Source organism: Mirounga angustirostris, unplaced genomic scaffold, assembly GCF_029215605.1.
Source record: "Mirounga angustirostris isolate CCGP_5_RB_7025 unplaced genomic scaffold, mMirAng1.0.hap1 SCAF_8, whole genome shotgun sequence".
In the NCBI taxonomy this organism is placed as follows: Eukaryota; Metazoa; Chordata; class Mammalia; order Carnivora; family Phocidae; genus Mirounga; species Mirounga angustirostris.
Genome location: NW_026991716.1, coordinates 13,989,255 through 14,017,223, shown reverse-complemented (window position 1 = coordinate 14,017,223; position 27,969 = coordinate 13,989,255). Strand labels below are relative to the sequence as shown.

The 27,969-nt window shown below is 41.4% G+C and overlaps 1 protein-coding gene across 5 annotated transcripts; it reads right to left on the bottom strand.

Annotated features, from left to right (window-relative positions):
• On the bottom strand, positions 1–27,969 carry MCUR1 (mitochondrial calcium uniporter regulator 1). 5 transcript variants are annotated; one of them, XM_054505729.1, is made up of 10 exons: positions 27,446–27,968; positions 20,290–20,427; positions 16,755–16,858; positions 15,623–15,724; positions 12,808–12,849; positions 12,042–12,113; positions 7,277–7,330; positions 4,506–4,620; positions 3,428–3,522; positions 1–2,317 (listed from the first exon to the last, which is right to left on the bottom strand). In XM_054505729.1, exons 1-9 carry the CDS (start codon positions 27,873–27,875, stop codon positions 3,458–3,460), a joined length of 1,122 nt encoding a protein of 373 aa, XP_054361704.1. In that variant the 5' UTR covers positions 27,876–27,968; the 3' UTR covers positions 1–2,317; positions 3,428–3,457. The 5 variants fall into 5 exon arrangements, 4 of the variants coding, with proteins under 4 accessions (XP_054361704.1, XP_054361703.1, XP_045722305.1 ...); XM_054505728.1 differs by having other exon boundaries at positions 1–2,309; XR_010413489.1 differs by lacking the exons at positions 1–2,317; positions 3,428–3,522 and adding exons at positions 3,694–3,770; positions 6,837–6,962 and having other exon boundaries at positions 27,446–27,969.

Genomic DNA, 27,969 nt, shown 5'->3' with positions numbered 1-27,969 from the left:
TTCTTTTGAATAAAAAATTTATTTTGTAAATCAAGCAAGCACTTTCAAAGTTATCGTCTATACAAACCCCATTTTTTAGCGTATTAGGTTTTCTTATAATACACCAGTGTTGTCATATACAATGGAGGGAGTAACAGTAAAATACAGTGCAGGCAGAAGTTCTCAATTTGCCAATTCACTGAATAATTCGCATGAAAGGTGTAGTAGTCACATAGAAAGAATTAAGTATTTTATTTTCGATAATAAAAATATACCCACTCTATTATATAACAAAATGTAATTGACTATTCGCTTAACTGATAAAACGGTTAATAAATTGATTTGGGTTATAATCAGAACATGAGTGTAAATCTGTAGGAAGACAGGTATTTTCAAAATAAAATTCCAGTGAAGGGCTAACCATTCTCAAACACAGAGAGTACATCAAGAATAAATGGTTTCTGTTTAACATGTTTTTGCTTTAGTGTCCGGAAAGCCACAAATTTGATAAACATATGGTAAAGCCAAAGTTTTCTGGACGTGAGTTATGATATTTGCTCAGAAACGATGCCAACCAGAGCATCGCAGGGGTGGGGGGAGCGCTCGCCCATGCGGACACGGTTAAGTAACAGGCAGAGGCGGTGATGGAAGCGGCTGGAGGCCAAGAACGGGAGGGAAGCTCCCATCACTCAGGGCGCAGCTACAGAGGGAAAAGCTGAGGCGGGCATAACCCGGGCAGGGACACGTTCTCTGCGGCTCGGGATTTTTATTTTTAGAGTGTTCCGAGACAAATTCCAGCAAGATGTCTGGTTTGAGCCAAGCCTTTCTTCTTGAACTTGACTTCTCAACTGAGGTACTTGGCATACTTAAGGGAAAAAATGAATACACTCAGATTTCGTTTTGTTAGATACTAAGCTAGAAAAGCAGCCGAAGGAGTAAGAACAGGCCAGAAATCAAAATCCTGTTTCCTGTAAAGAACTGTACAGACAGGTTTTGCTTATTAATGGAACAGGAAAGGAGGGAGAATCGGAGTTTAGGCTCTTTGGACAAGGGCAGGGGAGAAGAGTGTAGGAATGCAGAGGCACCCCCAAGAACGGAAAGGAAGTCCAGATTCTGTCCGTCCGGCCTTCTGCTCTGGGCATCGGTAGCAAAGGCACCTGGGCCTCGGGGTACATGCGCAGTATCGGGCTCTGGTTCGTTTCCCAGGTGCTACCACATGGGTTATCTGCAAGTTGTGTGCCAGGCATCTTCCCCTTCTGAAATTAGGCGAAGGCCTATGTTCCTAAGCGATCGATCGGAATCCCTCGGAACCAGACTAGTTCAGGAAGCTGTCCCACTGTGTCCAGTCCCAGCGTGCTCCCGCTGGTCACAGAAGTGTGGGCCAGCCAGCAGGGGGAAGGGTATGCTTGTATTTCTGGCTCATATGCTTTTCAAATAAAATGCATTTGACCAAACAAAGGGAACACAGTCCCGAACATTCCTAACCTCCATATACGCATGCAACCCAAGCCACCAAAATGCGAGTTCATTGTTCCCGAGGTTGCGGGTACGGGGAGTCTGTTCTGTAATGCAGAAGACTACACACCAAAATCCAAGGCCCAAATTAAGTGACTGCTGCAGCCCACTATAAACCAGTAGGAATGCCATTTATACTCCTGGCAGATCAGAGAGTGTCACCCCTCTGAATGTTGTTTAAAAAATATTTTATCAGGAAGTAAGGTCACTTTGCTTGTTTTTAACCTATACAAGTTAGTGTTTGCTTTGAAACATAATTACATACAGTGCTTTTTCCTCTTGGGGATTCTTTTAATTTTGGAGGCATGTCTGTGTTCCAGGCCCTTTCTCCAAGCTCTTACTAACCATAGTTCTATCTATATTAAGTAGTTGCAAATGTGGTCTTAATGGGATGTCATTTACTTACATCTGTAATACTTAAGGCAACTGCTCAACGTGCAGTATTTTCTGGGGATCCTCCTCTGAAAGGCGAAGCACAAATGACTACAGTATTTTATGAAGCAGTTGAGATAATTTTGGGTTTTTTTGTTTTTAAAGATTTTATTTATTTGGCAGAGAGAGAGAGAGCACAAGCAGAGGAAACAGGAGAGGGAGAAGCAGTCTCCCTACTGAGCAGGGAGCCCAATGCGGGGCCTGATCCCAGTACCCTGGGATCATGACCTGAGCTGAAGGCAGAGGCTTCACCAACTGAGCCACCCAGGTGCCCCGATAATTCTGGATCAAGTTGAAGACAAATCATTATTCACTTTGAAACTGATACCACTAATGCCAAAGAACTTGATTTTCAGGCTCATCCGGAGTTCAGAAGCTTTGTGCTAAACATATGTTTAAAAAAAAAAAAAGACAATGACTTACATTTTCTGAAGTTTAAGAAATGACATCCAAAGGACAAACGTAACTTTTTTGCCAGTGCGGTAGAACAGTGACAATGGATGATTTATCCTACCAATTCGATCAACAAGTGCCTTTGTGGTTTCTCCACTGTACCGGATTATGTGCACATGCGTGTATGTGGAGAAAGACAAAAAACAGGCTCTCCATGTCCTCGTTTTTAAAATGCATATTCTCTCCCACGCCAGTCATTCAAATAACATGAGAATGTGCTTCTCTAAAAGAACCCCAGCTGTATCTAGGGATTTATTTGTTTTAAAAAATAGAAGTAAGGTAGGTATGGGAATGTTTTTAACAACCAAAGGAATCGACCTTAAGATGATAACCTGGAATGACAGTTCTCTAATTTTAAAGCCTACAGTCTGAGCTTGTAATGGGCAAAGGCATATTCATTCAAGACTTTTGTAAGAAGTGCATACACTATCCAAATATCTAAATATTGCTGAAGGAAAACCGAGTGCCTCTCTTATATACAAAGCAGATGAAGACCAGAAGCAAGTAGAACTTGTCCCACAAACCGAAGCAGATTTCCATGCCAAGAATTAGCAAGTTTCGTAGGCAGGTAATGCTGCCCGTGGAGTATGGTTATAGTTCTCGAGCCGGGGGCTGGGGGGGGAGGGGCGGGCACACGAAGTGAGAGGGTGGGACAGAAATCTAGCACTCTGAGAGGTAAAAAGAGAGTCCCCATTTGTAATGAGTACAAAACTTCATTAGGCAACAAGATTTTCTGGCTGGAAGGCACACGATAAATAACCATGACAATAACTAAGACAATGGAAATGAAGAGAAAAATAATTGCTTTAGGGGAACAGTATAAGTGAATCATTAGCACATCAACCCCCTGGGGCTGAAACACAGTACCCTAACATAGGGACTGGCTGAGGGGAAGGACTGGGTCAGAGAGACACAGGGTTTGGTGCTCTTGGTTTAGTTTCGGTGATTGTTCAGCACTTAGTGAAGCCATTGTGCCTTTTAAATGGAGACCCCCAAAATCCTCTATGTGACAGAAGACTGAAAATTGTAGAGTTATATAAATATTTACTGTTGGTATGTCCCACAGGTTAGACCAAGTTCACTGGTCCGGCTGAGTGGGGTCTTCCGTGTTTTGTCCACCACCACTCAGTGGTACAAAGGCAACTAAACAGAAAAGATGAAAGGAATCATTATGACTTCTTTCCTTGGTTATATGTCCATAATCTGCATAAAATAAATAATACATGTTAAGTCAAAACTAGGGTTAAAATTTGGAAATGAGGGGGGGAAGAAGAGGCACAGCAATCTGGTATTCTTAAGGCAAAACAATAGGGATATCTTTAAATAGACACTTTATTATATCCACAGGCGATAAAATCCCAGAGCTACTGTTAGGCACGTAAATACAGATCCTGTAAGAAGAAAAAAAAATGAGCATAGTATTAGTTGTGTTAACAGTTACTTAAAGGACAACTTTTTATTAAGAAGACACACAGGCGCTTATCCACCCATCCATCAAACAGAAAAACAAACACAAGAAACTCAGAGTCCAGAGTGATAACCATTACACAATGGAACCCACTCCTAACACAAGAAACTCAGATAGCCTGCTGATAGGCCACATTCCACGAGACACCTGCCCGCTAAAAAACCCTGTTCCTTGCAATCATCATCTTCAAAGCAGAACTGTATCCAACATTCAACAAAACTTTTCAATGAATGTCAGAAATTCTGTGATCCCTCTTTTGGCTCAAAAATTGCAAAACCAAAATAACTCCTTACAAGGAGTGTCACCAATTGAAGCAGAAAGATCACAACTCAAAAGCCTTTCATTCCATCCATAAAATATCATCTTGAATTTCACTAAAAAAAAAATTCCAAGTAACTACAGTTCAATGGCAGTATCTTATAAAACTTAAGATTCCACCGGTTGTAAAGCACATCATTTTACTACTAAGGAAAAAAAACTACCGATTACCGTATGATATTTGATCTATCGGAAATCATAACCTGCCTTCTAATTTCAGGGATGTTAAAATGTGAAAAAAAAATGTGTTAGAATCAATGAAACGCAGTATCTGTCTTTGACTTATTTTCCAAATTTTATTTTCTGCTTGTTTGAACCATCTAGACACAAAAGAGCTTACCTGCTAAATATTTAATGTTATCGAGCTTGTGTGACTCCAGCATGGTTTTGAGGCCAGCGACCTCAGTGTCTATCTTCCTGTCTGTCTGGGTGACAGCGCGATCTTGCTGGGCATGCTTTTAAAACAAAGAGATTCACAGCATTAAACCACCTGGGATCCACCTGCCGTCCCCTCGGCTCCCACCATCCTACAGGCCCTCCCCAGCAGGGTACAGTCCCAGGGAAAGATGGGGTACGATTAAGGAGACATGGGCTTTAGCTTTAGTTCTACTATTCTCACGTTATGTTGCGTTGATCAAGGCCTGTAATATCTCTGGGCCTGTTTACTTTAATTTGAAAAAAGCAAAAAAACCTCAACAAAACCCAAAAACAAACACACACCACTGGCCCTGCCTTCACACAGACAATCAAATGTGATAATGTATATAAAGCTTCTGTAAATGATAGACTGCTCTACAAATTAAGGTTAAAGTTAAAAGGCAGTCTGTTCTCAAAGACAATAAAGGTACCTCATCTTTCTAAGTTCCTCTCGATGAGAGGTATACAAAAACTGCTTTAAAAAGTGAACACAGGGACGCCTGGGTGGCTCAGTTCATTGAGCGTCTGCCTTCGGCTCAGGTCATGGTCCAAGGGTCCTGGGATCGAGCCCCGCATGGGGCTCCCTGCTCAGCCGGGAGTCTACTTCTTCCTCTACCTGCCGCTCCCCCTGCTTGTGCTCTCTCTCTCTGACAAATAAATAAAATCTTAAAAAAAAAATGAAAATAAAAAGTGAATGCAATCTTAAGATATTCTAAAAGATATTCTGTTTGCCTTGACACAATTTCTATTCACATTTTAAGGTATTCTTCTTTCATAGTTCAAACACCAAGTATTTTATTAGTATGAGGCTTGGTTATACCAAAGGCCTATTTGTGTTCTTTTCCAAATATAATACAGTTAAACTAGATACATAACCAACCTCTAAGGGTGGTGAGTTTGACTGATGTTATAAAGGGGTTGTAATATTTCATTAATGCATAAAAATAATTCACTAAATTTCCTAGGACAAGTAAGTACAATTGACCCTTCAACAACGTGGGTTTGAAGTGCATGGGTCCATTTACACCTGATTTGTTCTGATATGGTACAGTACTATAAATGTATTTTCTCTTTATGATTTTAATAACATTTTTTCTCTAGCTTACTTTGTTTTAGTGTACAATACACATAACATACAAAATACGTGTTAACTGTTTATGTTATCAGGAAGGCTTCCAGTCAACAGTAGGCTATTAGTAGTTAAGTTTCTGGGGAGTTGAAAGTTATATGCAGATTTTTGACTATGTGGGAGGGTCTCTAACCTCCCTACTGTTCAAGGATCACTTGTATGTAGTTCCTTATAGCTAACAATTCTGGTAATGAATAAGGATGAGTAGAAAAGTATTCCAGAGGAATATTCTACTATTCTCTGATATAAGTGTCTTGCAAGTTTTGGAGGTCCCAAGTAACAAAAGATGGAAAAAAAGTAAAGCAGGTCATAAGTCCGAAGAATAATTTAAAAAACCACCACTCCTTATTATTCTTCAATCACTGGAACTTAAACTTTCATTAAGATAAACAAATATTCTATTAAGTGCCAAAAAAATTCTAGGGTCCTCCACTTCTGAGAACTGAAAACAGGGAGTCCAACAGATATTGGTAAAACCAGGCTCATAGCAGCATTATTCACAATGGCCAAAAGACAAAGGCAACCCAAGTGTCCACTGACAGGATAATCCAAATGTGGTCTACCCATAGGTGGAACGTTATTCAGCCTTAAAAAGGAGGGAACTTTTTTTTTTTGCTGATATCATTTCTACATTTATTTTTTTAATTCTTATGTTAATCCCCATACATTACATCATTAGTTTTAGATGTAGTGTTCCATGATTCATTGTTTGTGCATAAGACCCAGTGGTCCATGCAGAATGTGCCCTCCTCAATACCCACCACCAGGCAAACCCATCCTCCCACCCCCCTCCCCTCTAGAACCCTCAGTTTGTTTTTCAGAGTCCATCGTCTCTCATGGTTCGTCTCCCCCTCCGATTTCCCCCGCTTCATTCTTCCCCTCCCGCTACCTTCTTCTTTTTTTTTCTTAACATATATTGCATTATTTGTTTCAGAGGTACAGATCTGAGATTCAACAGTCTTGCACAATTCACAGCGCTTACCAGAGCACATACCCTCCCCAGTGTCTATCACCCAGTCACCCCATCCCTCCCACCCCACCCCCCACTCCAGCAACCCTCAGTTTGTTTCCTGTGATTAAGAATTCCAAGGAGGGAACTTCTGATAGGCTACAGCATGGATGAACCTTAAGGACATTAAGCTGAGTGCAAGAAGCCAGTCACAGGACAAATCCGGTATGAGGCCACTTCTATGAGGTCCCTAGAGCAGGCACATTCACAGAGACAGAAAGCAGAATGACGGCACCTGGGGACTGGGGGAGAAGGAATGGGAGTGAGCATGTGACAGGTAGTTTCAGGTCTACAAGATGTAAGGAGTCCTGCGGATGGAAGCCAGTGATGGTTGTACAAGGATGTGAATGTCCTTAATGCCACTGAACTGTTCACTTAAAAATGGTTCAACTGGTAATTTTACATGTACTTTACCACAAGAAAAAAAACCAAACACCCTAGGACACAAAACTTGAGTGTCCCCTCCCATTAACACATCATTACAAAGGACAGTATGCATGCATGGGATAAAGCCAAGATGAACACAATGACCAAGAAAAGTAGTCTCATTTCTTACCAATGCCACCATTTCTGTCCTCATTTCCAGCAGCTTCCTTTCATTCAACGAGTACTGAAACAAACAAACGTGTAACATAGGTCAGATTCTGATTTATTCCTTTCTCCCTCTCCTTCTCTGATGCCTTCAATGTTCTGTTCCTTCCAAGACTGGAGGACACTAGACATCACCTCTGGAATCAAGTAGCCTACTTGCCCCTCTTCTTTAGATGTGTTTTCTGAAGCTTCTCATTTCTAGCCACTCACTGTTCCAGTATACGATTCCCTTTGTCACCCTTCACCTCTCCTGCTCTTGTCATCTGTTCGCTGTGATGCCATTTGGCCCCTCCCACTAGTGTAAAAGCATTTCCTGGGGACCAATTTGCCTGGCTGCTGAGTCATGTGCTTTTTGGCTTTGAGAGGGTTAAAAAAAGTGGGGAACAATTTAGTTTGGGAGCTAACCCATCGCAATCACAAAATTGGTCACTACCTGAGGTTTAGACAAAGTTAGGAATGTTATAAAGTTGAGGAAAAAAAAGTTTCAAGGAATATTGTATGTGACATAGACATTGCCTAAAGATAAATTATAAATACACTGGTATAAGAAATACACTAAACCATCACATGTTGGTTTTAATTAAACAACCACCACCCACTTGGGTGTGTCACAGTCCAGTAGTACTAAAGGAACTGACTAGCACTACTCAGAATCAAAGTGGTATCTTGCCTTAATGTTTATGCAAAGATTTAATGCAATTTTGTTGAATTGAGACCAAAATCAGACATATCTTCTTAGCAGTGGGCATTAAGATTTAACTGAGCAAATGAAAATCTATAATTTAAATGAAAAATTAGCATTTAATTCTTCACTAAATTAACACTGTGAAAGGGGAGAAAATTAATGCTTAACTATCTAGAAACTTTCTAGCTATAAAATGTTCCCCTGGAACTACCAGGGGACTAGAATATAAAAACAGTATTATTCAGAAATTAAAAAAAAATTTTTTTTAATTTTTTGCAAAATTGGGGGAAAAAAAAAACCCCAAAACCCCAAACCAAGGACTAGTCCAGGACCAAAGAATGCTCATCTCCATCTTTAATGTCAGGGTTTCAGATGAGGAAAGAGCTATGCATCGAATGGCCACAAGAGGGCAGGGCGGACTGGATTTTTGGACTCCCGTCTTCACCAAGTCAGTATTGACTCGACCACAAGGGAAAAGAAAAGCCTAAATCCTGACACTGCTGTGATTTTTAAACTCACAGCTATGTGAGTCCATCTCCCTGCACCCCCCAAGCGGCTTACATACAGGCCATGCTGCTCTGAACTGGCTGTAAGCACCACCAGTTATAGAACTGAAACAGAACTGTATTCAACAAGGAGAGGGAGGGTCACGTAACTCCTCTTTACCAATGCACACGCAATACGTACTGCTGTCCTGTCCTTCAGAGTTTAGGAAGTTTAGGATGACCAAGAACCACTTCTCAGCTAGGTTAATAAATCCCATCAATTCACTGGCTCTCACCCATGTCCATCAGTCCCACATCCTCCTTAGCTATGGGCATCTTCCTAAATCAAGTGCATTCAGATTTTTTGCTAAGTACACAACCCATAGGGACGCTCCTCCTTGGGGAGGGGGTGGGAGGGATGGGATAACTGGGTGATGGACATTAAGGAGGGCACGTGATGTAATGAGCACTGGGAAATATATAAGACTGATGAATCACTGAACTCTACCCCTGAAACTAATAATAAACTGTTAACTGAATTTAAATTTTAAAAAAATGTTAATATGGTTAAAAAAGAATATTTTAGACAAATTTGAATTTAAAATTCTAAATAACAGTGTTATGCAGAGCCATCTTGACACCTGAGGCAAGAGGAAAAATCAGTAATATCTTAAAGTCTGGGTATTTCATTTGTCCGAGATTTTATGTTCATTTAAATATTTTACTACTGCATTAAAATATTATTCATCCTAATTTAAAAAAAAGTTTCTCCTTTTCTAGAGACTAATCATACACTAGCAACTGTTAAATATTTTACTGATACTAGGTGAATTAATCTTTATGGTTGAAAAGTGTTTTTTGAGGGACGTCTGGGTGGCTCAGTCCGTTAAACGTCTGCCTTCGGCTCAGGTCATGATCCCGGGGTCCTGGGATCGAGCCCCACATCGGGCTCCCTGTTCAGCAGGGAGCCTGCTTCTCCCTCCGCCTCTGCCTGCAGCTCCCCCTGCTTGTGCTCTGTCAAATAAATAAAATCTTTAAAAAAAAAAGTGGTTTTTGAGACAAGAAAGACAGGTGACATGGGAATAATGATTTTGTACAACAAAGCTCAGCTGAACTCTTAAAATCCAGAAGTGGTTCCAAAATAGAGTTAAGTACTTGTTTGAATTTCAGTATTAGCTTCATTTATCATTGCAGCACATTCTGGTTAAAAGCAAATTGTGAAGAATCAGAGGACAATGAACAACTGTGCATACTCAGTTTCTACATGTGTATACAGTTCTGTTAGTAAAAGATGCTTCACATGGCCTATTTCTCATTATTCTAAGAATAAAGAAGGTATCTAACTATTGCTATCAAATTCAAATAAAGCCTGAACAAGAAGATAGATGGGCTAAAAGTCACGAGAGGCAACTCAACATTATTTTTATTAGAACATACATATTCATTGAAGCATTATTTGCAATCGCTGAGACACAGAAGATTAAGTGTCCACTGATGGATGAAGGGATGAAGAAAATGTGGTGCACATATATACTTGAATATGAGTCAGCCATAAAAAAGAAGGAAATCCTGCCATTTGTGATAACATGGATGGACCTTGAGTACTTACACTAAGTGAAATATGAGAAAGACAAATACTGTACAATCTCTCTTACATGTGGAATCTAAAATCTAAAAAAACCCCCAAAACCAAAAAGAATTCCCCAAAAACCTGAGTTCACAGATACAAAGAACAGGATGGTGGTTGCCAAAGGTGGGAGCTGTGGGGTGGGTGAAATGGGTCAAAAGGTACAAACTTACAGCTGTAAAATAAGTTAAGCCCTAGGATGGAATGCAGGGCATGGAGACTACAGTGAATAATACCACACTGTCTATTTGAAAGTTGCTAAGAGAATAAATCTTAAAAGTTCTCATTACAAGAAAAAAATTTTCTATCTATGTTTGATGACAGATGGTAACTAGACTTACGGTGGTGGCCATTCTGCAGTGTATACAAGTATCAAATCATTATGCTGTACGCCTGAAACTAACGTAATGCTGTATACGTCGATTATAACCGAATAAAATAAAAAATTGAAAAAAAAGTGTTCCTGCGCAAACTCTGAGGGGAAAAAATAGTACTTCTACGCATTATTTTTGAAAAAGGACAGCAGAACTGCATCTGCACGGCTTTCTTGGGTCCTGTACATGATCCCACAGGGGCAAGTACCCTTCTGCTTACTTACAACCTACATTTCTGAGATTTTTTTTTTTTTTTTAAAGATTTTATTTATTTATTCATGAGAGATAGAGAGAGAGAGAGGCAGAGGCAGAGGCAGAGGGAGAAGCAGGCTCCCCGCGGAGCAGGGAGCCCAATGCGGGACTCGATTCCAGGACCCTGGGATCATGACCTGAGCCAAAGGCAGACACTTAACCGACTGAGCCACCCAGGCTTCCCTTCTGAGATTTTTTTAAAGATTTTTATTTATTTATTTCAGAAAGAGAGAACACACCCGAGCAGGGGTAAGGGGCAGAGAGAGAAGGAGAAGCAGGCTCCCCACCAAGCAGGGAGCCCGACATGGGGCTCGATCCCAGGACCTCAGGATCATGACCTGAGCTGAAGGCAGACACTCCACCGACTGAGCCACCCAGGCGCCCCTTCTGAGATCTTTTTGGTAACAAATGTACAGAAGTACTTTTCCTAATTAAAAATTTCAATTTAATATAACTTAAAAAATAGTTTCGAATTTCCATTTCAAAACAATGTGATCAAGTCATTAAGATTTCTCTATTTAAAATTTGAAAAAGACTGTATGGAAATATTTTTTTAATCTTGAATTTCAGTGTAGAATTTAATTTAGTATTATTCAAGACAGATGATCAACTTAACTTTTGAAAAATCTGGACCTGTGGAGGTTTAAGTTAGAGGACACAGGGCGAGACTGGGTTTGATTTCTTTTGTAATGTCTAAGTAACACATAATTTAGTCTCTCTCTCTCTGAAATAAAATGAGATTCAAACTCGATTTGACCAAGAGTTTAGTTGTTGTTTTTTTTTAAAGATTTTATTTAGTTATTTGACACAGAGAGAGAGACAGTGAGAGCAGGAACACGAGCAGAGGGAGTGGGAGAGGGAGAAGCAGGCTTCCCACGGAGCAGGGAGCCTGATGCGGGGCTTGATCCCAGCTGGGATCATGACCTGAGCCGAAGGTAGACGCCCAATGACTGAGCCACCCAGGCTCCCCGAGTTTAATTTTTTTTTTTAAAGGTTTTATTTTTAAGTAATCTCTACACAATGTGGGGCTTGAACTTGAACTCATTACTCATTACCTCAAGATCAAGAGTCACACACACTCTAGCGACTGAACCAGCCGGGCGCCTCCCAAGATTTTCATTTTATTTTTGAAAGCATCAAATTTAAGCTCTAAGCCAGAATACAATTACAGGGAAAACTGTGTCTAACAACGACGCACAGGTAAACGTTTAATGGTACTGGTGACCTGTCTATATACTCAGACCGGATCGAGCATTCCATCCTGCAAAAAGATGAATTCACACTCCGTTTATAATAAAGGAACTTACCAATTCCTTCACTCTGCTCTTTTCTAGATTGAAGTCTAACTTGGTATCTGTTCGGACCTTGACCACTTCATCCTGGCAGGAGGGCAAACAAAGAGAGAAAGAAATCCAAAGTGAGAAATGGAAACCCGCCTGGGATGTGAAGCCTGGGACTTCCCAGTCATATATACAAATAACCCCCGCTTATGCTCAAGTCAGTCCAGAGTGGGTTACCACTGCTTTTAACCTCGAGATTCCCAGTGAACTCTCCTTATGGAATTTATGACTGAAGCTGTTCCCTGGACAACTCTGGAAAGCAGAGATGGACTCAAAGAAGGAAAATATGTAATTCTGGTTTAAATAAAGCCTTCTTTCTGACACTCGTCAGAGCCTTCTCTACCTTAACATCCATGTCCTTTCCACTTAAAAAAAAAAAAAGAAATTGAACAGCTGGTACAGTCAGCATTTTGAAATCACATGAAATTCTCTAAAGCCAGTCTGTTCTAACAGAACCTAAAGGCTCCATATGGGGCAACTTCAACACTTTTTAATTTAAAGAGGACTTCCTTTATCCTAGAACATAATTTTCTTAATGAATTTGGTTACAGACATCACCAATTTATTCATTATTCTCAGCTAAATCTTTCAGTGTGTACTTTCCAGACATATTACACAACTATTTAACATAGGATTACGTTTTTAAGAACACCTAAAAAACTTCTGACATTGTATTTATTACTATGTTTACGTTAACTGCCAACAAGCATGCAAGGAGGAGTGAGGGTCTCACCATTATTTGTTGTTTTAACCGATGTAGTTCCACGTTTATCTTCTAAAAACACATTTAAAAAAAACCACAAAAACAAGTCAAGGATATGGCTAGAAGGTTAGAAAAAAATACATAAAACTTGGTAATAAACTTACATTAGAACATGTTTTTTGCACAGTTCTAGCTGCATTCAGAATGAAACATGAGCTGAAAAGTCTTAGGAGCAGACGATCTGTCATGCCAGGACGGTATTACAACGCATGCGTCTACTGGGACGCCTGGGTGGCTCAGTTGTTAAGTGTCTGCCTTTGACTCAGGTCATGATCCCAGGGTCCTGGGATCAAGCCCCGCATCGGGCTCCCTGCTCGGCGGGAAGCCTGCTTCTCCCTCTCCCACTCCCCCTGCTTGTGTTCCCTCTCTTGCTGTCTCTCTCTCTCTGTCAAATAAATAAACAAAAATCTTAAAAACAAACAAAAAACAACGCATGCGCCTGTCTTGAGATCAGTTTTAATCCATCCCAAAGGTTACATAAAATCAGTAATACAGTTTAATTCTTTTTTTAAGTAGGCTCCCCAGCGTGGAGCCCTATGCAGGGTTTGAACTCATGACCCTGAGATAAAGACCTGAGCCAAGATCAAGAGTCGAAGGCTTACTCACTGAGCGCCCCAGGCGCCCTAGTAACACAATTGTTTTTAACATACACGTTTGCCTCCAGAGGCCCTTCTGTCTTTAATACCTCCTTCAATTTTTCTTTTAACAAATTCTGCCTTCAAATAGCCAATTTCAAGGGCAAATGTGAGAGTTTCAAACTACTCTTTTCTAGCAAAAGGGATCTTTTGCTAGAAGGCCTCTCACAGGACTAAGATGAACTGCTAATAAATGGACTTCCTTTATGAGACTTTAGCTAAGACTGAAAATAAAAGGAAGGATGCAAACACAGCACTTACTTCAATGCTGAACCCCTATGCCACACTTTTTAAAAAAAAAATTATTTTATTATGTTATGTTAGTCACCATACAATACATCAATAGTTTTTGATGTAGGGATCCATGATTCATTGTTTTCATATAACACCCAATGCTCCATGCAGTACGTGCCCTCAATACCCATCACCGCGCTAACCCATACCCGCACCCCCCTTCCCCTCTAAAACCCTCAGTTTGTTTCTTAGAGTCCACAGTCTCTCATGGCTCGTCTCTCCCTCCGATTTCCCCCCCTTCATTTTTCCCTTCCTTCTCCTAATGTCCTCCATGCTATTCCTTATGTTCCACAAATAAGTGAAACCATATGATAATTGACTTTCTCTGCTTGACTTATTTCACTTAGCATGATCTCCTCCAGTCCCATCCATGTTGATGTAAAAGTTGGGTATTCATCCTTTCTGATGGCTGAGTAATATTCCATTGTATATATGGACCACATCTTCTTTATCCATTCATCTATTGAAGGACATCTCGGCTCTTTCCACAGTTTGGCTATTACGGACACTGCTGCTATGAACATTGGGGTGCATATCGCCCTTCTTTTCACTACATCTGTGTCTTTGGGGTAAATACCCAGGAGTGCAATTGCTGGGTCATAGGGGAGCTCTATTTTTAATTTTTTGAGGCACCTCCACACTGTTTTCCAAAGTGGCTGTACCAACTTACATTCCCACCAACAGTGTAAGAGGGTTTCTCCATAACCTGTCCAACATTTGTTGTTTCTTGCCTTGTCAATTTTTCTATGCCACACTTTAGAAACCAAGGGATATATCTGCAATGACGTGGATGGAACTAGAGGGTATTAGGCTAAGTGAAGTAAGTTCATCAGAGAAAGACAAATACCATAATTTCACTCATGTGGAATTTAAGAAACAAAACAGATGAACACAGGGGAAGGGAAGGAAAAATACAATAAGATAACAACAGAGAGGGAGGCAAACCATAAGAGATTCTTAATCATAGGGAACAAACTGAGGGTTGCTGGAGGGGAGAGGGCGGGAGGGATGGGGGAACCGGGTGATGGGCATTAAGGAAGGGACTTGATGTAATGAGCACTGGGTATTATATGTACGTAATGAATCACTAAATTCTACCCCTGAAACTCATAATACACTGTATGTTAACTAAACTGAATTAAAAAAAAAAAATAAAAAAACAAGAAACCAAGGGATATTTTGTAGCAGCACTTTGTGATAACCAAAAGCTGGAAACAATTCTAATATGCAGTTGGCCCTTGAGCAACGCAGGGGGTTAGGGGCACTGATCCCACCCAGTTAAAAATCTCCATACATAACTTTTGACTCCCCGAAAACTCAACTACTAGTAGCCCACCGTTGACCAGAAGCCTTACTGGTAACATGACACATATTTTGAATGTTGTATGTGTTACATACCATCTTCTCAGAATAAAGTAAGCCAGGGAAAAGCAAATGTTATTAAGAAAATTTTAAGGAAGAGAAAACATTTACTGAACTGTGTAAGTGGACCTGTTCAGCTCAAACCCATGTTGTTCAGGGGTCAAGTGTACATCACAGTAGAAAAATGTGGCCCATTCATAAAATACTACCGAATGACAGATACTGAGCAAGACTGATCTACTGTAAGACGCACCACAGCATTCCCCCAGATGAAGTCCTGGAAAAGGCAAAACCAGTCAACGGCGACGCAGGTCAGGATAGCGGTCTTCCTGGCAGGGCATTAGCAAGCTTCTGGGGCGCCAGTAATGTTCTACTTCTTGATCTGGTGGTGGACACTTGGTGAAAACACATCTAACTTGTGCCCTTTTTCTGTGCATTTATGTCTCAATGTCTCGATAGTGAGCATCTTAATATGAGTGGCTCTTTAGTTTTACCTCATTTTCTGCTCTGAGGGCTGAAAATTCACTCTTCTCCAAAATAATCATATCTTTTTTCACGCTGGCAATCTGAGACATTATTTGCTGAACAGTGATCTCCTAGGAAAAGAAAAACAAAACATATAACCTAGGCTGGCCTAGGATGTCTGCCTCTTACCTGGAATCATATTAGTGAGAAACCAGGAGAATATGGACACGAGAAGAGAGGTTCAGCAAGGTCATCCTCTATTCCAGAATGAAGAAAGGAAAAGAATAAAGACTCAAGTCCAGTATCATCATCAAGTGAGCCAGTTCAAAGGGTGGCAGTCTGAGGACCAGCAGCTCAAGAACACACTGCTATAATTCCAGCCACATCTCCCTTTGTTAAGTATGGTGGACTGGAATAGGTCATTTTCAAGCATAGTTGAGTTTTCCAACATGAATCTACAACAGTTGACAAAATAGCTTCAAAAAAAGAAAAAAAAAAAAATATATATATATTTTAAAGTAGGCTCCATGCCCAGTGAGGAGCCCAACGTGGGGCTTGAATTCATGACCCTGAGATCAAGACCTGAGCTGAGACTGAGTCGGATGGTTAACTGACTGAGCCACGGAGGTGCCCCTCGAATAAATTACTTTTTATAACACTGGAATCATTTGTCTCTCAACTATGGTTAGAAGTAATATATGCTTTGTGGGACGCCTGGGTGGCTCAGTCGGTTAAACACCTGCCTTTGAGTCCTGCATCAGGCTCCCGAGTCTGCTTCTCCCTCTGCCCTTCCCCCAGCTTGTGTTCTCTCTCTCTCAAATAAAATCTTTAAAAAAAGTACTATATGCTTTTCAATAGAATATTATCCAAAAATACATATTACAAATAACATCCCATGGGGCTCCTGGGTGGCTCAGTCATTAAGCGTCTGCCTTCAGCTCAGGTCATGATTCCAGGGTCCTGGGATCAAGCCCCGCATCGGGCTCCCTGCTCGGCGGGAAGCCTGCTTCTCCCTCTCCCACTCCCCCTGCTTGTGTTCTCTCTCTCGCTGTGTCTCTCTCTGTCAAATAAATAAAATCTTTAAAAAAAAACCCAAAAAACAAACAAATAACATCCCAGCTTTAGACTTTAAGTTTGCTACCATTCCCCGACAAAGCTAACCTGCTGCATCTTGGTGACCATATCCTTGTAGACAATATCCATGTTGGCATCCGTGATCTTGACCAATGCAGAGACAGTGATTTCTGCTTGCTGGGTGGAGAACCCTAAGCAAACACACAAAGATAATCACACTCTGGAGACTCCATTTGTTGGGAAAAAAAGAGAAAAAACCCTTCACAGAAGAGGAGAAAATGTTTGAATTCAGAAAGACTGGAGTCCCAGGCTATGATGTGTCTGTCACTCTGGACAAGCATGACATATCTGTTTCTTCATGTAAAGATAAAGGGCTGGGCTGGTCTCCTCTACCGTCCTACCTAGCTGCAAAAAATCATATTTCCTGACAATATCTCATGACGTAGAGGAAGCCTGCAACGTGGGGTCAAGGAAAGGAAAGCAAGATCAAAATTACAGATGCAATTTACTGCTAAGTAATCTTTATTTCCTTCCCCCTGGCCTAAATTTTCCAAAATAACGTGATTTCCTTATTTTAAAATGTACACGTTAGTAAAGAATAATTTACTTAAGTAGGAAAGCTCAATTATTTCACATCCAGCATAAAGCCATCAAATCATTGACCATATAAAGATAACTAGTAATTTAGCTGTTAATTTATCTTATGTTAAAAGGCAAAATCTGTTCTTTTATTTTTCCTCCACAAGTCTCTTCGGTCACTTGCAGAGAGGGGCAAGGCTGGAAAAAAACATATTTGATACTCAGTAAATGATGCTGAATTGAAAGATCTAACTCAGCAGTGTTACTACTTTTAGTAACTTTAGATAGTACTACCTGGAAAGCTAATAATACCCTATGTTAATTAATTGAATTTAAATTAAAAAATAAAAAAATAAAATTGGAAATAAAAAATAACTTTAGATAGTAATTTATATTTCACATTGGAACTTCTAATAAAATGCTTGAAACCAAGTCCCTGGAAAGTAATTTTTTTCTATTAAATACTTCCATCCATAAGAACTACAGAAGAATCTACTGATTCTAGTAATTAAAGGCACATTTGCTTGAATAAAATTATAACTGATACAATTTGGATGAGATTAAGCACAGACTATAATTTTTTAAAATTTTATTGAGAAAGTGAGTTCACGCGTGTGCACACATACACGAGTGGGGGGAGGGGCAGAGGGAGAGGGGGAGAGAGAATCTCAAGCAGACTCCCTGCTGAGCACGGAGCCTGGAGCTCAATCTCAAGACCCTGAGATCATAACCTGAGCCAAAATCAAGAGTCTTAATGGACTGAGCCACCCAGGCGGCCCCTAACTATACTTAAGAAACAAAGACAAAGATTTAAAAGAGATAAAAAGACCTCCAAAGACCTACTCCCTTCATTTATTCAAAATCCTTTGATTTTCAACACGTGGGTCATCTGCATCTAGAAAAATCATCCAAAAGGTTACCCATCCAATTGTTACACTGGTTTGCTCTAGGGTACTGGGATTCAGAATATTTTTTCCTGTTTCTTTTCTGCCTGAAAATGTGTCTTGTAATTTTTAAAACTTTATGAAGAAGCGTTCATAGTTAAACATAGTTAGGTTTGGCAATTATGAAGAAAAGAAAAAGAGACCAGAGGAGAACTTAGGCTGATAATAAACTCCACAGCCTTATAATTTATAACCACCTGTGGGAGGAGAAAGGGATAAGAAAAAGTAGAAGTTAGGCCTGAAAACCTAAAGGGTTACCAGATACAAAATAATGCTTTGTAGGAACGAGAGAACAAGACACGATCAGGGTTAGAGAGATTACAGACAGACCAGAAGTTCTGTGAAGCAGGAGACGTAGCTCTGGGGAAGACAAGGATGGAAGGTGGGAGTGCTCCTGGACAGGTCCTTCCAGGCCTCACCCTGCAGCATCTTAGATTCATCATTCACTTAAGAGGCCTCATGCCCTACACTTCAGCGGGGTCCTTACAACACCAGTCTTGAGATATGCAAAGACTCGTGCATCAAGGTTTGAAATCAAGAAAAGCAGGAAGTACATCTGTCGAAATATCACACTTTAAACATTCAACATGAACGCGATTTTTATTTATCAAAAGTAAATAAATAGATTTTTCGGTGGGGGAGGGGAAATACCCCCCCCTCCCCTGTTAATGGGAGAAAGATCTGGGGCCATCTCGAGCCCACTGCCGCTACCTTGCCACTTAACAAGATTTATGATGCTCCCCTACATAGTCAAACCCTAATGTGGAGTGAAACGCCCCCATTCTCTCGAATACGGCTTTTTACAATGGGTTACTTTGAATGCAAAAATACAAGGTCCACAGAAAAAAGGAAAAAGCAGGAAGACTTCTGCTTATCCACATAATTTCTGATGCCTCTCTTCTCCATTCCACTTTTCTTTTTTAAATTCTGAGCTGAAAGAAGTTTTGGTGAAAAAAAGGCCTAATGTTTCAAGTTTGAGAAGGAAAGCAATGAAAATTATGATACGGTACTTAACAGTTTTTCCAAAGTGCACTCAAGTACACTGTATTTCCTTTAATACTCAAAGGAATCTTTGGAATTCTTATTGTGCCCACCCTGCTGATGAGATGAGGAGACAGAAACCGGGAAGGACGGGGACGCCTGGGTGGCTCAGTCGGTTAAGCGTCTGCCTTCAGGTCAGGTCCATGATCTCGGGGTCCTGGGATCAACCCTGCATTGGACTCCACACTCAGCAGGGAGCCTGCTTTTCCCTCTCCTTCTGCCCCTGCCCCCTGTTTGTGCGCTCTCTGTCTCAAATAAATAAATAAAATCTAAAAAAAAAAGAAAAAAGAAACTGGGAAAGACGAGAGAACTGCCTGGCTTTGCAGCTGGGTCCTGGCAGAGCCTGACGCAGAGCTTCTAACTCCCCAGTGCAAGCACAGAGCTCACTCCATCTGCTTGTCCTGGGCAAGCAAAGCACAGCTACAGAGGGTGGCTCTGCAGATATGAACACGTACAGCTGGGGAAAGATCTATCGTGTTGTCAAGAGCAACAATACGGAAAACTAGAATCGGCCTATCTGTCTAGAGAAGATTCAGTGAGAATGTTACCTATGTACTGAATGCACTTTCAATAAGTCATGTCTGTTAGAGCATCTTTTACATTAATTAACAGCAATAAGGAAAAATATTAGTTGGACTATTAAAAAAAACCACAAGCTGAAATTATTAGCAATTGCTGCTCAGCAACATTTTCATTTCATAACAATTTTAAAAGCACACAACATGCACAGTAACAAAACTACCACTTTGTGCGTCAGGCAGCTGTCATAGGAACCATTCCTGAGTTTTGCTAACTTGTGTCTAAATTTTTATCTGTAACACTCTACCTCCAGAGGGATGTTATAAAAATACACTTCTCACCGACAAAGAAAAATGTGTGCAAAAGTCTCTCAACTGTACTGGCGGAAGCAAAATTGTCCTTAAACAAAAAATAAGAACTTAAAAAAACAGAAATTGACCAAAAGAGTGTATCTGTAGACTTAAACGCCAAAGAGAAATAGAAGTTAGATAAGATCATGAGAACTAAGTGTTTTTCCGAGTGACCCACAAAAGGATTACCATTTTCTTCCAGTAAACACACTAAGGCATGGGTGTCAAAGTAGAGCTTCTTGTTCCCGAAAGAGGTGAAATCTCTCCTTTTGTGGTCCAGATCTCTGCTGTGCTCCAGCTGCAGGCTCCCAGCAGAGAGGCTCAGCTCTAGAATGGAAAGGACAATTAGGCTCAAAACAGGATCCGATGGTAAAGAAAAGCCATGAAGGAATATGGCATACCTCAAAAGCCTACCTGGTTGGGGCTTTATGACATGAAATTCACATACCATACAATTCACCCATTTCAGTGTTCAATTTGATTTTAACTATAGAGTTCTGCAATCTTCTGCACAGTCAACTCTAGAACATTTTCATCATCCCAAAAAGAAACCCTATACCCTTTAGCTATCATGCCCCAATCTCCCTACTCCCTCAACCCCAGGCAACCCCTTATCCACTTTCTGTCTTTATGGATTTGCCTACTCTGTGCATTACTTATGAATAGAATCGTAAGGGATGTGGTATTGTGTGACTGGTTTTTTTCACTTAGGTGAGGTTTTCAAGGTTCATCCACCTTATAATTGTGTACTTTATAGCTTTTTATTGCTGAAATCTGTTTTAGGAATATACCGATTTTCTTACCTAGTGATCAGTTGAAGGACATCTGAGTTGTTTCCACTTCTTGGCTGCTATGAACAATGCTGCTGGGAACATTTGTGTACGAGATTCTGTGTGAACAAGTTTTCAGTTCTCTTGGGTATATACCCAAGAACTGAATTGTTGCATCATACGGTGGCTCTGTGTTTATAAGGTTATGCCAGACTACTTTCCAAAGTGGCTACACATTTTTCATTCCCAACAGCAGTGTCTGAGGGTTCCAATTTCTCTACATTATCAACACTTGTTACTGTCTTTTTTATTATAACCATCCTAATGGGTATAAAGTGGTATCCCATTGCAATTTAATTATTATTTTTTAGATCTCTCTTCAACTATGGTATTTACTTATTTGTTCTCTATAATTAAGAGTGTTTCTTGGCTTGTCTCTCATTTTTTCCCTTTGTTCAGGTGTTTCTTAAATCCCACATGAGTGAAATCATATGGTATTTGTCTTTCTCTGACTTATTTTGCTTAGCATACTTTCCAGCTCTACCACATCATTGCAAATAGCAAGATTTCATTCTTTTTTATCGCTGAATAGTGGTGTGTGTGTGTGTGTGTGTGTGTGTATGTGTATATATATATATATATATATATATATATATATATATATATCACCTGTTCTTTATCCATTCATCTATCGATGGACACTTGGGCTGCTTCCATAATTTGGCTATTGTAAATAATGCTGCAATAAACACAGAGATAGCACATTGCAGTTTTGATTTGTACTTCCTTGATGCCTAATGATGTTGAGCATCTTTTCACTGCTTATTGGCCATCTGTGTATCTTTGGAGAAACATCTAATCAGACCCTTTGCCCATTTAAAAAAATTGGGTTATCTTTTGGGGTGCCTGGGTGGCACAGTTGGTTAAGTGTCCAACTCTTGGTTTCAGCGCAGGTAGTGATCTCAGGGCTGTAAAACTGAGCCCCGCATCGGGCTCCAAGCTCAGGGCAGAGTCCGTTTAAGACTCTCTCTCCCTCTGCTCTTCCTGCTCATGCTCTAACAAATAAATAAATCTTTTAAAAATTTGGGTTATCTTTTTATTATTGAGTTGGTTGTTAAGAATTCTTTATACTGGGGCGCCTGGGTGGCTCAGTTGGTTAAGCGACTGCCTTCGGCTCAGGTCATGATCCTGGAGTCCCTGGATCGAGTCCCGCATCCGGCTCCCTGCTCGGCAAGGAGTCTGCTTCTCCCTCTGACCCTCCTCCCTCTCATGCTCTCTGTCTCTCATTCTCTCTGTCTCAAATAAATAAATAAAATCTTTAAAAAAAAAAAAAAAAGAATTCTTTATACATTTTAGGGTCGCCTGGGTGGCTCAGTCGCTTGAGTGTCTGCCTTAGGCTCAGGTCATGATCCCAGAGTCCTGGGTCAGGATTCCTGCTCAGCGGGGAGTCTGCTTCTCTGCCCCTCCCCTGGCTGGTGCTTTTTCTCTCTCTCATTTGCTTGCTCACTCTCTCTCTCTCTCACATAAATAAATAAAAATTTAAAAAAATAATTCTTTACATATTTTATTTTGTTTATTTTTATTTTTTAAAGGTTTTATTCAGTTGAGAGAGCAAGAGAGCGTGAGAAAAGGAAGCACGAGAAGGGGGAGGCTCAGAGGAAGAAGCAGACTCCTTGTTGAGCGGGGAGCCCGATGCGGGACTTGATCCTGGAACTCCAGGATCATGACCTGAGCAGAAGGCAGACACTTAACTGACTGAGCCACCCAGATACCCTTCTTTATACATTTTAGATACAAGTTCCTTATCTTATATGTAATTTGCAAATATTCTCTCCCATTCTGTGGGCTGGCTTTCACTTTCTTGATGGTGCCTTTCAAAGCACAATAGTTTTTAATTTTAACGAAGTCCAATTTATTTATTTTTGTTCCTTGTGCTTTTGGTGTCATATCTAAGAAACTACTGGCTAATTCCAGAACACAAAGATTTACACCAATTTTTTTTTTTTTTAAGAGTTTTACAGTTTCAGCTCTTACTTTTAGGTCTCTGATCCATTTGAGTTAACTTTTATGTAGTGTGAGATGAGGGTTTGCCTTCTTTTGCGTGTGGATATCCAGTTGTTTCAGCATTATCTTGGAATTTGTCAAAAATCAGCTGACTGTAAATCATCTCTGGGTTCTCCATTCTATGCCACTGATTTATATCTGTCTTTATGCCAGTGACACATTTTCTTGATTACTTTTAGCTCTGTTGTAAGTTTTTATATCAGGAAAGGAGTCTTCTAGTTTTATTCCTTTTCAAGATTGCATTGGCCATTCTGAGTCCCTTGCATTTCCGTATGTATTTTAGATCAGCTTATTAATTTCTACCGAGAAGCCACCTGAAACTTTGAGAGAGATTGTTTTAAATCTATAGATCAATTTGGGTGGAGCACAGTCTTCCAATCCATGAACATAGGATGTTTTTCCATTTATTTATGTCTTTAATTCCTTTAATAATGTTATATAGGTTTCACACTATAGCTAACCCTTGAACACAGGTTTAGACTACATGGGTCTACTTATACACGGATTTTTTACAATACGGTATTTCCTCTTCTTTATGATTTTCTTAATAATGTTTTCTTTTCTCTAGCTTCCATTATTCTAAGAATACAGAATATAACGCATATAATATATAAAATATGTGTTAAGTGACTGACTGTTATGGTAAAGTTTCTGGCCAACAGTAAGCTATTAGTAGTTAAATTTTGGGGAAGTCAAAAGTTATACACAGATTTTCAACTGTGTAGGAGTTGGCACTCCTCAGCCCTGTATTGTTCAAGGGTGGTTAATCATATAAGTTCTGTGAGTTTTTTGTTAAATTTATCCCTAAGTACTTTATTCTTTTCGATGCTACTGGTTAGAACTTCTAGTACAATGCTGCATGGCTGGTGATGGCAGACATCCTTGCAAGTCCTGACCTTTTGAGGGAAAGCATGCATCCTTCACTATTAAGTATGATGTTAGCTGTGGGTGTTTCACAGATGTCCTTTATCAGTGAGGCAGTTCCCTTCTATTCCTAATTTGTCAAGTGCTTTTTATCATGAAGGGGTGCTGAATTTTGCCAAATTCCTTTTCTTTGTCTTTTGAGATGATCACATAGTTTCTTCTTCTTTTTTTTTTTAATATGGTGTGGTACAGGAATTGATTTTCAGATGTTAAATGAGCCTGTTGTTCCTGGGATAGAATCCCCTTTGGTCATGATGTATACTCCTTTTTTACATATTGCTGGATTTGATTTGCTGAGTATTTTGTTGAGGATTTTTGTCTCTATTCATAAGAGGTACTGGTCAATAGTTTTCTTTGTGATGTCTCTACAAAAGCCTATCTTTAGAGAGATGTGTTCTAACAATTTGTATGTTAACCTTTCCTCTGAATTTCTGTGCATTTAGCCACAGATCCAACTCATTTTGTAAACTTGTTTCAAGTGCTCATTTGAAGAAGGTAGCATGGTAAGGGTTCTCTGGCTTTTGTATTTCATGAACCATAAAAACAGTTTAAAAAAAATATGTAACAACTGCAATGCCAACTAGCAATTCTGTCCAGAAAGGACGTTTAAACACAATAGCTCCTTACTATTACAATCATACTGTAAAAGACATTTGGACAGCAGAAGAAAAAAAAGAGATGGACAATATAAAATAAAAACTTTCATTTAAATGTATTAAACACAGCTATATGAAAATTTTGCTACATATTTGTCCTACTTTTCTATGATGCCAGGTTTGTAGAAGAGTGGTAGAAGAAAAAATAGTCACTACTAACTCAAAGTTTGAAAATCCCCTAAGGTAAATCCCCTAAGTGACGAGAAAGATACTTCAGCTAATCAGCTCCTACTGTCAATCCTTCACCTCTAAACACTCTAAAGGAAATTGCATGTAAGCAAAAAACGTGACATGGACAGAACCCTACAGATCTGATGTTTGTCTATAAGCCTACAGCAGTGGTTCCCACCTTGGAAAGAAGGTCACAGTCAGTGTCAAGGTAAGTATAAGAAATCCAATCATTTTGTACCAAGCGCTGTTTGCAGACTGACAAAATATAAAATGCAGTAACTGTTACATGTATGTGTGAGTTAAATGGTTTATTAAAAAAAAAAAAAAAAAGGCCCTTATATTCAGAGAACCACTAGCCTACAGTATCAGGTCCTTGGCAAGGCACACAAATACAAAGCCTGTCCTAATTTAGCCCACACCTACCCTTTCAGCTTTCTTTCCAGCCACCTAAGTTATTCTGTGTCCTGTACCTGTATACCTTGGTACTCCATCCTTAAGTCTGGCTTGCCCCCCTTTTTCGACTGGCCAATTTTAAGCATCATTTTACCCCTCTTCATTTAATTTTACAATTTGCTAAGCAAACATTATGTTCCAGGCAGGGCATTATGCTATACTGAGTGGTTCGGTCTGCTAGTTCCACCCAGGTCAGAGGGCCGCCTTGATTGCTCCTTATCTGTGTTCGCAGCACAGCTCAGATAGCTCTATCACACCGCTTACCATATTGTTTCCACATCTGTATCATCTACTAGTCCAAACATCCCAAGAGCAGTCAGTCTTAGTCATTTTTACACTGTTAGCATCTAGCAGAGGGCCTGGCAGACTGCAGACCAGAAATAATTTTGTTAAGAGAACTCTGTGATCTGGATCATGAGATGGTCTAGAAAGAAAATCTGAAATCCACCTCTTCACCTATGATCTTCCCTTTTTACATAAATTAGCTCAGTTAAATCTAGCCCCTCTTTTTTCATTCTTTATCCCCAGTACTGAGACAAAACTGGCCTCCAGGTGAAGAGACTCCAAATGTCTGCCTGATCACAGAACAGACCTAGCTTGAGAAACAGTGGTGGTGAATGAATGAATGAACGGATCTCTCAAGTGGCTCTCTAAAGGCTAACCCGCCCATCTTTTTAAACTGTGCTCAACTGTCCCATGGATCAGAGAGCTTGAAAATATTTGAGTCTAGAACTGGCTGGTGAAGAGTGATGGGATTTTTCTAGTACCAAATTTGTTTCTAAGAACAAATTAATCATTTGTGTGATTTAAAACATATCTCTCTCTCACACACACACACACACACACAACATATACATCCCCAAAATAAACTATCGTGACTATTTTCTAAACAAGAGCTAATTCCAATTTAGATGCTGCAGATTTTTTTCTTGTCCAAAACAACTGGAATTCAGTTCAACTGCAAGCTTACTTCAACAAAATATGTACTGTCATCTGAAAAGTGGAGAAAAGCCCTGGCCACTTCTCACCTGGCCGGCCAACCCCTGCCGATGGAAGCTGAATGCCATCTTGCCTTCTGTCAAAGGGCGAAGCCTGAGGAGGAGCATGCCTCTGACTCATTTTTCCTCCTTTATTGTGACAACAAAGTGAGGCCCAAGAACTAGGAATTCCCACCAATAACCAGGAAGCAAGTGAACTGAGCTATGTTAAAGTGCAATGCGTAATTCTCCTTTGGAAGGACCTTCAGGATATCAAAAGCAGCCCAAAGTTAGCCTTGAACGGAGGAAACCAAGTACAGACTTGCTATTCATAACATCCTTAAGTCTCAGTAGCCCTACTGAGAACCCTGGCACCAAACAAATCACTAGGCTGGAAGTAAAGGAACAAAACTCTTTGGCTGATGGTTGCTCCTTAACTGCCATCAGTGTGGTTACTGACAGCTATTGATATGAGGCCACCCAAAGTGATATTTTTGCCCTTTGCTGATAAAGATTACCCCGAATGATATTTTCATCAACAATGTGCTATCTAATAAATTGAGACTGTTTCAGACTTCCCTAATCTTTATGCAGGGCAGTGACCGCTCTCACCTCCTTCAAATGCCACCTTCTCAGTATGAACTATTCTGCTAACCCCATTTAAATTCATTGCTGGAGGCCTCACTCCCTAACCCTTATCACCTCCATTTTTTTCCTACGGTATTTATCACTTCCGCACACAGATTATATGTAAATCACACGTGTATATATAAATTATAGCTACCTACCTACATCGTCTCCTCTGCTACAGTGTAGGTCCGAGATTTTGCTAACTGATGTGTGCCAAGTACCCAAAAAGCGCCAGCCAAGCACAGAACAGGCAACTAGGGTTCAATGAGTTCATAAAGCCACTAGAGTCGGAAGTGAAATTGCAGTTCCTAGAGCTTCGCTCCTCAATCTCGCAAGCCCCCCCCCCCCCCGCAGCCGCCCGCACCCGAGCGGCGACACGAGGGACGCGTCACCGGCGCCCGCCCAGCGGCTCCACACCCCGGCGAGCACCAGCGCCCTGCCCAGCGCGCACCGCCCTGCCGGCATCCCGGCCAACTGCGCTCCACACGCTTGTGCCCAGGACTCCGGGTCACCAGGGCGGAGGCAGACAGACCTTCGTCCCACGCCCCAGAGGAGCCCGGCGACCGAGGCTGACCCGACCTCTGGGTCGCCGAGCCTCCCCCACCCGCCCAGCCCGGAAGGTCCCAGCCCAGGCTGGCCCCGCCCCCTGCCCGGCGAGGCGAGCCCCCTGCTGCCCCCACCCCGGCCGTGCGGCCCTCACCTCTCCTGGACGAAGCGAGGGCGGCCACGCGGCCGCGGCACAGGTGGAGGGCGCCGGCGGCCCAGGCGAGGCCCGGGGCGAGGCCCGCCAGGTACCTCCCCGCGCCGCCGCGGCCGGCCGCGGGGGCCGAGGGCCGCGGGCGCGAGCTCTCCCGGTCCGCGAGGGGCCGACGCGGGGCGACGGCGGCCAGGCGCGGGGAGGGCACGAGCAGGAGGAGGAGCAGCGGGGAGGCACGTGACGCGCCGCCGCGGGCCGCCGGGCCACGAAACCGCAGCGCCCCCAGACCCACAGACAGCGCTGACGGGCAGTGGCGCGCCGAGACGCCGCGGCCGCCCGGACTTCCGCAGCGGCCTGACGGCAGGAAGACTAGAAGCCGCCGGCGGCCCGGCGGACTCTTCGGCCTCCCGCCCGCGACGAAGCCGCAGTCCATCGCCGCGGCGGTCACCGGTCCGGGCGCGCGCTCATGCTGCTCGCGCGCCGCGCCGGCCCGAGTCAGACGACAGGAGAGAGCGTGGGCGGTGGCG

What these genes read in the sequence shown, in the direction of transcription:
- MCUR1 (XM_045866349.3), bottom strand. Translation starts at nt 27,875, where the DNA reads ATGGACTGCGGCTTCGTCGCGGGCGGGAGGCCGAAGAGTCCGCCGGGC. An exon ending in GGTTAAAACAACAAATAATG is followed by an intron (nt 12,114 to 12,807) that starts GTGAGACCCTCA and finishes CCCTCCTGCCAG; the next exon opens with GATGAAGTGGTCAAGGTCCG. An exon ending in GGACAGAAATGGTGGCATTG is followed by an intron (nt 4,621 to 7,276) that starts GTAAGAAATGAG and finishes TTGTTTTAAAAG; the next exon opens with CATGCCCAGCAAGATCGCGC.